This window comes from Salmo trutta, chromosome 10 (genome assembly GCF_901001165.1).
Source record: "Salmo trutta chromosome 10, fSalTru1.1, whole genome shotgun sequence".
Lineage (NCBI taxonomy): Eukaryota > Metazoa > Chordata > Actinopteri > Salmoniformes > Salmonidae > Salmo > Salmo trutta.
In genome coordinates this window covers 29300635-29314911 of record NC_042966.1, presented here as the reverse complement: position 1 = coordinate 29314911, position 14277 = coordinate 29300635, and the positions used below count along the sequence as shown (strand labels likewise).

General features: G+C 43.3%; 1 protein-coding gene across 1 annotated transcript in view; it reads left to right on the top strand.

Annotated features, from left to right (window-relative positions):
* Positions 1 to 14277, top strand: part of itga9 (integrin, alpha 9) — a 136914-nt gene that overhangs the window by 5750 nt on the left and 116887 nt on the right. Inside the window, exon 4 of the mRNA XM_029765253.1 lies at positions 11605 to 11728. Coding sequence (XP_029621113.1) covers positions 11605 to 11728 — 124 coding nt within the window. The remainder of the gene's footprint in view (positions 1 to 11604; positions 11729 to 14277) is intronic.

Genomic DNA, 14277 nt, shown 5'->3' with positions numbered 1-14277 from the left:
ATGTAAAATGCATGTTTTCTTTATTTATTTTTATTTCACCTTTATTTAACCAGGTAGGCCAGTTGAGAACAAGTTCTCATTTACAACTGCGACCTGGCCAAGAAAAAGCAAAGCAGTGCGACAAAAACAACAACACAGAGTTAAACATGGGATAAACAACAGTTTATACAGTGTGCGCAAATGAAGTAAGGAGGTAAGGCAATAAATAGGCAAATAGTGGCGAAGTAATTACAATTTAGCAATTTACACTGGAGTGATATATAGTGGGGAGAACAAGTATTTGATACACTGCCGATTTTGCAGGTTTTCCCACTTGCAAAGCATGTAGAGGTCTGTAATTTTTATCATAGGTACACTTCAACTGTGAGAGACGGAATCTAAAACAAAAATCCAGAAAATCACATTGTATGATTTTTAAGTAATTAATTTGCATTTTATTGTATGACATAAGTATTTGATACATCAGAAAAGCAGAACTTAATATTTGGTACAGAAACCTTTGTTTGCAATTACAGAGATCATACGTTTCCTGTAGTTCTTGACCAGGTTTGCACACACTGCAGCAGGGATTTTGGCCCACTCCTCCATACAGACCTTCTCCAGATCCTTCAGGTTTCGGGGCTGTCGCTGGGCAATACGGACTTTCAGCTCCCTCCAAAGATTTTCTATTGGGTTCAGGTCTGGAGACTGGCTAGGCCACTCCAGGACCTTGGGATGCTTCTTACAGAGCCACTCCTTAGTTGCCCTGGCTGTGTGTTTCAGGTCGTTGTCATGCTGAAAGACCCAGCCACGACCCATCTTCAATGCTCTTACTGAGGGAAGGAGGATGTTGGGCAAGATCTTGCGATACATGGCCCCATCCTCCCCTCAATACGGTGCAGTCGTCCTGTCCCCTTTGCAGAAAAGCATCCCCAAAGAATGATGTTTCCACCTCCATGCTTCACAGTTGGGATGGTGTCCTTGGGGTTGTACTCATCCTTCTTCTTCCTCCAAACACGGCGAGTGGGGTTTAGACCAAAAAGCTCTATTTTTGTCTCATCAGACCACATGACCTTCTCCCATTCCTCCTCTGGATCATCCAGATGGTCATTGGCAAACTTCAGACCGGCCTGGACATGCGCTGGCTTGAGCAGAGGGACCTTGCGTGCGCTGCAGGATTTCAATCCATGACGGCGTAGTGTGTTATTAATGGTTTTGTTTGAGACTGTGGTCCCAGCTCTCTTCAGGTCATTGACTAGGGCCTGCCGTGTAGTTCTGGGCTGATCCCTCACCTTCTTCATGATCATTGATGCCCCACGAGGTGAGATCTTGCATGGAGCCCCAGACCGAGGGTGATTGACCGTCATCTTGAACTTCTTCCATTTTCTAATAATTGCGCCAACAGTTGTTGCCTTCTCACCAAGCTGCTTGCCTATTGTCCTGTAGCCCATCCCAGCCTTGTGCAGGTCTACAATTTTATCCCTGATGTCCTTACACAGCTCTCTGGTCTTGGCCATTGTGGAGAGGTTGGAGTCTGTTTGATTGAGTGTGTGGACAGGTGTCTTTTATACAGGTAACGAGTTCAAACAGGTGCAGTTAATACAGGTAATGAGTGGAGAACAGGAGGGCTTCTTAAAGAAAAACTAACAGGTCTGTGAGAGCCGGAATTCTTACTGGTTGGTAGGTGATCAAATACTTAAGTCATGCAATACAATGCAAATTAATTACTTAAAAATCATACAATGTGATTTTCTGGATTTTTGTTTTAGATTCCGTCTCTCACAGTTGAAGTGTACCTATGATAAAAAATTACAGACCTCTACGTGCTTTGTTAGTAGGAAACACTGCCGATTTTGCAGGTTATCAAATACTTGTTCTCCCCACTGTATGTGCAGATGTAGATGTGCAAGTAGAAATACTTGTGTGCAAAAGAGCAGAAAAACAAAAACAAATATGGGGATGAGGTAGGTAGGTAGTTGGTTGGATGGGCTATTCACAGATGGGCTGTGTACAGCTGCAGCGATCGGTAAGCTGCTCTGACAGCTGACGCTTAAAGTTAGTGAGGGAGATATAAGTCTCCAACTTCAATGATTTTTGCAATTCGTTCCAGTCATAGGCAGCAGAGAACTGGAAGGAAAGGCGGCCAAAGGAGGTGTTGGCTTTGGGGATGACCAGTGAAATATACCTGCTGTTGGTATGGTGACCAGTGAGCTGAGTTAAGGGGGAGCTTTACCTAGCAAAAACGTATAAATGACCTGGGGCCAGTGGGTTTGGCGACGAATATGTAGCGAAATGGCTATTTTTTGAGATAGCTGTGACCCATGCATGCTGTGAACCACCATATCATTCTGTTAGCAGTTGACGTTAAAAACACCTATTTAATTTTAAAGCAATCAATAAACCAACTCTATGCAGTAGTAATCTCTGAAGTGCTAGCGAGGCTGTGGGTCTTTACTCCAGGGTCTCTTTTTGTATATTTACTCCCTGATCAGAGGGCAGCTGGCTGGGTTTGTTTAGGCTGCAGTCCCTGGCCCTTCCACGGTGGTGGTCTCCTAACCTTAGTTTCATTAAGTGTTAACTCCTGCACCCTGCAGTGGGCGATGAAAGGACCAATCCCCTCTCTCTTTGGCCCTGAATCCCGTCTCTCTCCCTGTGGGACATTCCATGGCCTTGAGACTGGCTGGACGGTTTGGAGGGTTGTCAGTAGTGGGTCGAAGGACACTTGTAAGGGCTATAAGCCCATGTAGAGAAATAGACAGAGGAGAAGGACACTCATAGCGTCTGTTGGCCTCGTGTTGAGACAGTCTGTAAACACCTCTGGCAGGTGGCAATGTGTTGACACACTTGTTGATAGGCTTCCCACATCAGGGGAGTTGGAGGAATCTTGAGAATTTGTGTTCTGTTGCTATGGTCTTTCTCCATTTCAATGCATCCATTATCTGATCATTGCGGAGGGATTATATTTGCATGATGTTCAAACCACTTCCAATGGTTATTATGCGTGAATAATAACAGATACAGAGATTTAGGAGGGATTTGTCTTGGGTAATGTATTGTAGTTGTTTGTAGGTGATGGCTGTTTTCCTTATCCCTTGAAAAAACACTTAATTATTAACTTGACCCAAACCCTATCAAGTTGTTGCATATCAACAGAGTTGAAGTTAATCATTTTAGCATCTGTAGACCATTTGTAAAAGGACTCATTAAATAAAGTGATACCAAAATGTTAGTTAGGGCCAGGCACCACAGACTGAAATGACATTTTTGCATCTACCTATCAATTTAGAAATTTGTTGCTATTTCGCCCATTAATATTAATATTTTTGAAAAGTAAACATACAAATATCAAAAACTTGATGAACATTTATATTTTCTTTAGTTTATCATACTACCGTCATCAACATGTTTATGAATTTTAACAACTAAAATGGACATACTTAAATACTTTCAAAGCTCACTACATTAAATTACATGTAATTTAAAAGACCATTTTATAGCGAGTGTTACAAACTGGACTATAATTAGTAACTTACTTTGAAGGGATGGTGATTGGGTCTAAATAGGCATTTGTTATAGTCTAAATTCAGTGTACTTGTTTTTAACTGCCATTTCTTATGTCAGATTCTTCCAACATGCCAACACATTTTTCTGCTAGTGCTGTCTGCCAGACTGCTCTGAAACACACGAGTGTTTCCCAACACAGCCATACTTCTGCCAGACTGTCATCTGATGCTCTCTCTCGCTGTGCCCACAATCTGCTGCACAACTCTTCTACCCGCTTCAATAGGCTGTGTAACAGTGTGGACTGGAATTCTCCTCCAGTATGACGGGGGAAAGAGCTGAACTTTGTGTGTGTGTGTGTGTGTGTGTGTGTGTGTGTGTGTGTGTGTGTGTGTGTGTGTGTGTGTGTGTGTGTGTGTGTGTGTGTGTGTGAGAATGCATGTGTGTGTGGAAAAGCGTTGAGAATATAACTCTCCCCATGAGCACCCAAAGGAACCCAGACCACTATCCCCACTGGGTTCTAAGATCAGTGGTGGAAAAAGTAGTCTGTTGTCATACTTGAGTAAATGTAAAGATACCTTCATAGAAAATGACAAAAGTAAAAGTATTTAGTTTAAAATATACTTAAGTATCAAAAGTAAATGTAATTGCTAAAATATATTTAAGTATTAAGAGTAATAGTATGAATAACTTAAAATTCCTTATATTAAGCAAACCGGCACCATTTTTTTTTTTTAATTTACGCATAGCCAGGGGCACACCAACACTTAGGTAAAAATACTTTAAAGTACTACTTAAGTATTTTGCATCACTGTCTAAGATTGCATCCCAAATGACACCCCATTCCCTAGATAGATAGTGCACTACTTTTGACCAGAAATACCTTGATCAAAGTAGTGCACTATCTAGGGAACAGGTTGTCATTTGGAATGCAATCTAAATTCGGACCACATTTCTGTGGCACCATTTGTGCAAAGAAGCTTGGCCCCCCCGCGGGAATCTAATTTGCATAATACAAAAATCCCCATAAAAATCTCAGTTTAAGCTAGAGATATCTGTTTTGCATTTGATGAAATCTCAATCCACCGCATCCGCCTATGTCGCACTTCCGCATCTGGGGTGAAAGGTGACAGAGCTAGATCGGTGTTTGTCAGACCATGAGACAGAAAATCAGTCTTCTCACAAAATCGTCTGTAGCGTCCGAACAGTTTGGCCTACAAACTAATATGACCCCTCTGTGGAAAGGTCACTCTCACGAACACGTACACGTTGCTCTAGGGTGCCCACAGGCCTCACAAGACTTCTCTGAAGGTTCCCCGGTACCAGTTGAAAAAAGTTATGGAAGTACAGTACCAGTCAAAAGTTTAGACACACCCGTTGCCTTGATGACAGCTTTGCACACTCTCAGCATTCTCTCAACCAACTTCATGAGGTAGTCACCTGGAATGCATTTCAATTAACAGGTGTGCCTTGTTAATTTGTGGAATTTCTTTCCTTCTTAATGCGTTTGAGCCAATCAGTTGTGCTGTGACAAGGTAGGGGTGGTATACAGAAGATAGCCCTATTTGGTAAAAGACCAAGTCCATATTATGGCAAGAACAGCTCAAATAAGCAAAGAGAAACAACAGTCCATCATTACTTTATGACATGAAGGTCAGTCAATACGGAACATTTCAAGAACTTTGAAAGTTTCTTGAAGTGCAGTCGCAAAAACCATCAAGTACTATGATGAAACTGGCTCTCGTGAGGATCGCCACAGGAAAGGAAGACACAGAGTTACCTCTGCTGCAGAGGATAAGTTCATTAGAGTTACCAGCCTCAGAAAGCGGCAATTACCTGCACCTCAGATTGCACCTCACAGAGTTCAAGTAACAGACACATCTCAACATCAACTGTTCAGAGAAGACTGCGTGAATCAGGCCTTCATGGTCGAATTGCTGCAAAGAAACAACTACTTGAGGACACAAATAAGAAGAAGAGACTTGCTTAGACAAAGAAACATGAGCAATGGAGATTAGACCGGTGGAAATCTGTGCTTTGGTCTGATGAGTCCAAATGACAGATTTTAGGTTCCAAATGCTATGTCTTTGTGAGACGCAGAGTACATGTAGGTGAACGAATTATCTCTGCATGTGTGGTTCCCACTGTGAAGCATGGAGGAGGTGTGATGGTGCTTTGCTGGTGACACTGTCAGTGATTTATTTAGAATTCAAGGCACACTTAACCAGCATGACTGTCACAGCATTCTGCAGCAATACGCCATCCCATCTGGTTTGCGCTTAGTGGCACTATCATTTGTTTTTCAACAAGACAATGACCCAAAACACACCTCCAGGCCAGGAGCGGGATGGAGTGCTGCATCAGATGACCTGGCCTCCACAATCACGCGACCTCAAACCAATTGATACGGTTTGGGATGTGTTGGACCAAGAGTGAAGGAAAAGCAGCCAACAAGTGCTCAGCAATGTGGGAACTCCTTCAAGACTGTTGGAAAAGCAATCCTCATGAAGCTGGTTGAGAGAATGCCAAGAGTGTGCAAAGCTGTTATCAATGCAAAGGGTGGCTACTTTGAAGATTCTCAAATATAAAATATGTTTATTTGTTTAAAACTTTTTTGGTTACTACATGATTTCATATGTGTTATTTCAAATGTTTTGATATCTTCACTATTATTCTACAATGAAGAAAAAAGAAGGGGAAAAAACTTGAATGAGTAGGTGTGTCCAAACTTTTGACTGGGGGTGTATATATGAAGACTTATTAGTGCCAAAAATAAGGGGTTAAATGCACGTAAAAAAGACACTTCAGAACAGACACTTCAGGACAAAAAAACCCAGACATTTTTGGGTGGGGGGACTATCTGTTCCATGTAGTGAATCTGTTATTCAGTGCGTTTGTATGGGGTAATAGCCGTAAGGCCAGATAAAATTTTCATAAAAAACATTTTTATAATCTTTTTTGATACTCCAAGGGGTCTTAAAATTCAATATCAAATAGCTGAATGATCCTTGGTATGACCTTCTTAAAACAATCCATATAGCTCATTATACAATGGGTAGGTCTAATCCTGAACGCTGATTGGTTAAAACCGCATTCCACCTGGTGTCTATTCCACAAATTACCACCGGCTAAATCTATGACGTTAAAATGCCTATTTACTCTGTTCTGTCTGTCTGCGTAATCCACTGTTATACTAGCCCAACAAAGCAATTTATAAACTTGATCTCCACCATAAAAAGCATCTAGACATTATCTCACATTTATTTTATACTAACATTTAGTTTTCAACAGCGGAGATTTGTATAAACCCTGCTGCCTGGCTCTGACATTTGCAAAATGTCTCATCCCGACTCAAAAAGTGTAGAGTCAGGATGAGACAGATGGGCAGCTTTTCTCAGCCAGACGAAATCATGAATCGGCATAATTTGTATGGATATATACGAAGAAATATCAATAGAAAACAGGTAGAGCGAAACGAAGTGGCACATTTTCCTTGTTTTACCATCCTTGTGAGGACTTCTGGTCCCCACAAGGATAGTACAACCAAACTTTACACACACAAAGAGATGGCGATAGTTCTGGAATGTTTATCCAAAATACAAGATGCTAAGCGATTATTTAGAGGAACACTTTCAACACGCAATATTAATGAAGAAAACAACTTTATGGGACTGGAGGAATTTCAATGCTTTACTCCATATTCAGACTCCCCCCAACATAACATAAATAGCACTATAAAGTTTTGAAAATGAACTAGAAATTGAATTCACTTCTTTAAAAAAAAGGTTTTATTGTGATTTACAGTGCTCTATTTACCTCTGTGAGTTGGTGTATTAGGAACTAGCCATGGGAGAGTTTTTCAATACCGTCATTACCGTTGAAACAATTTATCTTTGAAGTATTTTAATACAATAGAATATTTGTAGCTACTTTTGAAGTAAATGCCTGCATTCAACCTTTGCAATACGTTAGGAGATAAAGAAGATGGTGTTCTTCATTTCACCTGTCACATCATTTTTCATTATGAAGCTTACCGGTAGACCCCCGTCACGAGGAGTTTGTTTACAAGCACCCAACTACGAGACGGGAGTCTTGTGAGCCACTCACTGTTGTGCAGCACGCGCCATGTGATCTAGTTAAAGTAGGGAATTCACAACTACATTTTGCCAGCTAGATATCTTAACTATTAAGTTAACTGTCTAAAATGTGCTATCTAGCTAAGTGGTTAGTCTTGCGAAATCTCTCCATTACAGAACTCTTAGGAACTCAGTTGAGGAGCAGTGTAGAGAACGCTGTAGCTCAGTTGGTAGAGCATGGTGCTTGCCATGTCAAGATCGTGGGTTCGATTCCCAGGACCAGTGCCCCTGTGACAACCATTTTGGACCCCCTTGTGGCCCCCTAAATATGGAGTATGAAATAATTTTTACATAGCAAAAATGTGTTATCTTTATTAGACAGAAAATGCAAATAAATTGTTGAATGATTATGAACATGGTCTTTTGCCGGCCAATGCCTGCAATGCAGTGAAGAAAACGATATGACAACAATAACGTCTAATGTAACTGGCCCCTCTAACAGTACAACTGGCCCCAGCTTTGCCCCCCCAGTTGAAATGGTCTAGAACCGCCACTGCACTCATATTTAAAATCTATTCCTGCATGACTGTAAGTCGCTTTGGAAAAAAACGTCTGCTAAATGGCATATATAGAAGTGGTTAAGGGCTTTTCACACTACTGAACTGAGCGTAACCAAGCTGTACTGAACTGAGCCTAACCAAGCTGTACTGAGCTGAGCCTAACCAAGCTGTACTGAGCTGAGCCTAACCAAGCTGTACTGAACTGAGCCTAACCAAGCTGTACTGAGCTGAGCCTAACCAAGCTGTACTGAGCTGAGCCTAACCAAGCTGTACTGAGCTGAGCCTAACCAAGCTGTACTGAGCTGAGCCTAACCAAGCTGTACTGAGCTGAGCCTAACCAAGCTGTACTGAGCTGAGCCTAACCAAGCTGTACTTAGCTGAGCCTAACCAAGCTGTACTGAGCTGAGCCTAACCAAGCTGTACTGAGCTGAGCCTAACCAAGCTGTACTGAGCTGGCCAGGTTACTAGAGATGTGCATTTTTCCCTTTCTTCTTCTCCCTCTTTAACCATGCAGTGCTTGTAGCAAAAGTAATTGCTGTCATCGTTATACATTTTAGAACTTGACCCTGTATATCTAAAAATGACCATATACTGTATAGGCCTACTGATTTAAAAATAATAATCATTATTATTTTATTAGGCAAGTCAATAAAGGCCTAGCCCCCCGGCCAAACCCTTCACTAACCCGGACGACGCTGGGCCACTTGTGCACCGCGCTATGGGACACCCGATCACGGCCGGTTGTGACACAGCCTGGGAACCATGGTCTGTAGTGACCCCTCTAGCAGTGCCTTGCCTTAAACCGCTGCGCCACTCGGGAGGCCTATTCAGCCTCTTGTTAAAACATCCCCTGCTTCCAAAATAAAGAACATCCCCTGCCTCCAAAATAGACATTTTATATGTAGTGGGCCGTAAATGTTGATTGTTTCAAGCAAAACTATTGCTGATGGTGAACCTGAACAATCCAAATAAAATCGATTGTAATCCCCGATCAGCGTGTTGCCTACCAGATGAGTTGTGTCTCCAGCGGTAATTTAGGCTATTTTGATTCCGGTAAAACACCATTTTCAACAGCGCATTTGATAAAATAACCCTGGAAATTACATTGGTTGTAACTCAACCAATAAAGCCTAATATTGCGAGGGCCAGTTTACAAACATTTGAATGCTTTAGGTGACCTGCAGATAGAAGTGCCAGATCAGGAATAGGCGATCTCGCTGATCAGCGCGCGAATCTGCGCACGGCGCGCAGTTTGACTAGGCTAATGATATTGCCTGGGGTTGTTCGTCATTCAAAATGCCTTGTAGATCAAAGACTGTCAACATAATTACATGCTTAGTTAGACACTGAAGAAGAGGATGCAGTTGTCACAAAAGATGAGCGGTATTTTCAGGTAGAAAGAAAGTCATTTGAGCAAAACATTCTATTGAACTGGCAATTTGAATTGATTTCTGACCGATGCATGCTACGTTTGGTGTCCTGCTGACCAACGCACAGGGACAGATGCATGTCTGTGAAGAGTTACATCCCTAGTGGTTATGCATCAGTTGCTGAAACCATGCTGAAAAGAACATACTCCTGTGGCTGTAAAGTTTGGCTCGGGCCAGCACAATAATGTGAAATGAGTAGGACGGAGCCCAGTGTGTTACTACAGTATGAATATGTTATGAGAAATGATAGGAATTCAGAGGTTATTATTAACATCTTATGATGAGGGAACTTGTGACCCACTACATATACAATTGCTTTTTTGGAGGTAGGGGATGTTCTTTATTTTGGAAGCAGGGGATGTTTAAACAAGGCTGCCTGGATCTTTCATTTAAAGACCCTTGCGCCCTTCGGTCTCAATGTAGACTTTGATTTAAACCCGTGATTGTGTTTTTGCTATCCATTGTAAATAATGTTTGTAGACCTATGTAGCCAAATTGTATCTATGATCATATGTATTCCATTCATGCTTTTTTATATGTTCTTTTTATATCTGTAAATTGACCAATGAAATCAAGCCACAGTCGGCCATGATTACAGACACAAATCAAATGAAATGTATTTATAAAGCCCTTCTTACATCAGCTGATATCTCAAAGTGCTGTACAGAAACCCAGCCTAAAACCCCAAACAGCAAGCAATGCAGGTGTAGAAGCACGGTGGCTAGGAAAAACTAAGGTCAGAACCTAGGAAGAAACCTAGAGAGGAACCAGGCTATGAGGGGTGGCCAGTCCTCTTCTGGCTGTGCCGGGTGGAGATTATAACAGAACATGGCCAAGATGTTCAAATGTTCATAGATGACCAGCAGGGTCAAATAATAATAATCACAGTGGTTGTCGAGGGTGCAACAGGTCAGCACCTCAGGAGTAAATGTCAATTGGCTTTTCATAGCCGATCATTCAGAGTATCTCTACTGCTCCTGCTGTCTCTAGAGAGTTGAAAACAGCAGGTCTGGGATAGGTAGCATGTCCGGTGAACAGGTCAGGGTTCCATAGCCGCAGGCAGAACAGTTTAAACTGGAGCAGCAGCACGGCCAGGCACCTGTGTGTCTTTTCAAACTATATAAATTAGTAACCCGCAGTGTTTGCCATTATACCCTGATGAAGACAGCTTGGCTGTCCAAATGTTGGTTATTAAATTATTGCATCTGAGCTCTTCGAGTGTGCAGCTCTCCTTTTCTTTTTCAAGATGTTCTTTAGCTGACCTGAACCACGCTGGACTGAGCTGGCCTGGTAACACATCCACCATAGTTGCTGGAACGGTACTGGACAGGAAATAAGTGTCAGCACAGTTTGGTTCAATAGTGTGAAAGAAGACCTGGGAAGCAACTGAAATGTTAATATGAAGATGTTATGAGTTAGGTCTAACTAAGAGTTAGAATCTCGTCCCACCGCATATAAAATGTCTGTTTTGGAAGCAGGGGTTGTTCTTGAGCTGATGTTCAGATATTCACACCACAGACCAATGAGACCAGGGCCGTTATGGTCACAGTTGGCTTTGCTTTCATCCCCCTTCTTCTCACAGAACAGTTAATTTGGCAGCCACAGAGACAGTGGCTGAATCCCAAATGGCACCCTAATTCCCTATATAGTGCATTATTTTTGACCAGGACCCATAAGGCTGCTATTCGGGATGCAGACACACTGTCTCCAGCTCACATAATACAGTCGGTCTTGCCTTCTGCTTTGTGGATATGGAGTTACATAAGAACTATTGAGTTGGTAGATTGGAGAATACACTTATTATGTCAAGTGTTTGGGAATGCGCATTATTGGTTAATGTGTGTGTGGGGGTGGGTGTGTGTGTGCGTGTGCTTCTGTCTGTAATTTCTGTCTGTCCATGTGTCCGTCTCTCAGCCCTTTCTGTCTGTCCGTTCTCTCAGTTATCTCTCAGAGGAGGCCAGCAGATCCAGTCATACTTGAGTGAGATGCCATGTCTCTCTGTCGGTCAGTGTCTGTCTCTCTGTTCTGACTATGCCTCACCTCATGTGTTTGATGCAGGCCTGTGCCCACCGTTGGAAGAACGTCTACTATGACTCTGAGCTCATCCTTCCCCATGGTTACTGTTCCATCATCCCTCCTACGCTACAGGGCCGAACCCAAGCCCTCATCCCCTGCTATGAAGGTACAGAAGTATACACACACCAACTGTACAGGACAGGACCCAAGACCTAATCCCTAATCCCTTTTCTCTGCCTGAAGTACCCCCTCATGAACAATTGATTGGCTATTTTCTCATGAGTCTTCCAACGTAACCCCTGCTTATAGGCCAGTTACTCTTATAGGTAATAGCACCCCATGTTGAGAAACACTGCTTTACATCCACTTCATGATGGATTAGATCAAATAATGTAGAATCATTTCCTTCCTGGTAAACGATGCATACACGGATACCTTCATTCTGAAGACAAACAGGCAGACAGTAAGGTCATGGTTACTGCATGTTAATTTCAATGGAATTCTTCCATCAGCCAAATTGACTCACACTGTACACAACTTATAGACACAGACAGACACAGAGACTTTACCAAAGTTGACTGAGTTTATAAGTAGGATGAGGGGGAGAGGGCGTGTGTGTGTGTGTGTGTGTGTGTGTGTGTGTGTGTGTGTGTGTGTGTGTGTGTGTGTGTGTGTGTGTGTGTGTGTGCGTGTGCGCGTGTGTGTAAGCTGTGTATACCCTCTGCCCCGGGTTAGACAGTGCAGGTAGTTTATCATGGCACACGTTCTCTCCGGCTCTCACAATGAGTTATAGACTTACTGCACACACACACACTCCAGACCACTGACTGATATCCTGACTTTAAAAGCTAGCTGGCACTTTTTGAGCCTTGAAGTGTGTTCTCTCTCTCTCTCTCTCTCTCTCTCTCTCTCTCTCTCTCTCTCCCTCTCCCTCTCCCTCTCCCTCTCTCCCAACCAACCAACTTAAGAGAGAAATATGAGCTCTCAGTCTGGCAGGACGCAACACCTACGGATTCCAAGGACACACACACACTTCATTATGCTGCTAAAGGATCAAATATTACACGCACACACCCTATGCATCTAATCATATGCATTATGATCTGAAAGGAAAAACTGATCCCAGATCAACAGTCCTACTCTGAAACTCTTTGTTTGCGCTGTTGTGATGCCCGTTCTCGCGGGCTCTCGTGCGTGGTCCCTCAAGGGGCTGCGTGTGGGGGATCCCACACGACGAACTGCCGATGACACAACGGTTGAAGGCCTGATTACCGACAACGATGAGACAGCCTATAGGGAGGAGGTCAGAGACCTGGCAGTGTGGTGCCAGGACAACAACCTCTCCCTCAATGTGATCAAGACAAAGGAGATGATCGTGGACTACAGGAAAAGGTGGGCCGAGCACACCCCCATTCTCATCGATGGGGCTGTAGTGGAGCAGGTTGAGAGCTTCAAGTTCCTTGGTGTCCACATCACCAACAAACTACCATGGTCCAAACACACCAAGACAGTCGTGAAGAGGGCACAACAAAGCCTATACCCCCTCAGGAGACTGAAAAGATTTGGCATGGGTCCTCAGATCCTCAAAACGTTTTACAGCTGCACCATCGAGAGCATCCTGACTGCTTGCATGGCCGCTTGGTATGGCAACTGCTGGGCTTCCGACCGCAACGCGCTACAGAGGGTAGTGCGTACGGCCCAGTACATCACTGGGGCCAAGGTTCCTGCCATCCAGGACCTCTATACCAGGCGGTGTCAGAGGAAGGCCCTAAAAATTGCCAAAGACTCCAGCCACCCTAGTCAGAAACTGTTCTCTCTGCTACCACACGTCAAGCGGTACCGGAGCTCCAAGTCTAGGTCCAAGAGGCGTCTAAACAGCTTTTACCCCAAGCCATAAGACTGCTGAACAGCTAATCAAATGGCTACCCAGACTATTTGCATTGACCCCCCCCCCTTTTTTTCTACGCTGCTGCTACTCTCTTTACCCCTACCTACATGTACATATTACCTCATTACTTCGACTAACCTGGCCATCGCACATTGACTCGGTAACGGGTCATTTCCCTAGAATGTTCTATACAAGTGTCATTGTCTGCGTCCTAAATGGCACCCTATTCCTTACATAGTGCGCTACTTTTGACCACTGCCAGGATTTCATTACATTATTTGTTTTGATTCGGCCAAGTGAGTTTCTTTTTCAAATGAAGGCAGGCGTTTATTTCTTGATTGGACTCGCAGGTTTATATTTTTTATTTCCTTCCTTTCTGCTATTGCTTCCAATCTCACGGAGCCACTGCAGCTAGGCATGCGCGTACACACACACACACACACACACTTCAGCTAGGCCTCAGATGGGGCCATGTGTACCCTGTGATTCAGAGAGATCCAAGCCCAATATTGTTCTGTAACTCGAGAGGTAGTGTCCCCCCAAGTGTGAGTTTATGTTGAATGTTGCCTTACTCTGTAGTTTGTAACTCTGCTTCCTCAATGTCACCCTATCCCCTACATAGTGCAATACTTTTGACCAGGGCCCATAGTGAATCCCATAGGGCTCTGGTCAAAAGTAGTGCACTATATAGGGAATAGGGTGACATTTGTAACAAAGCCTAACTTTCTTCCTCCTGATTCCAGATTCCTACTTGGCTGGCGCTGAAGACTTTGACTAGGTCCATATGGAATACAGAAATAAGAGGAGTGAAAGTGCTGGCTAAGACA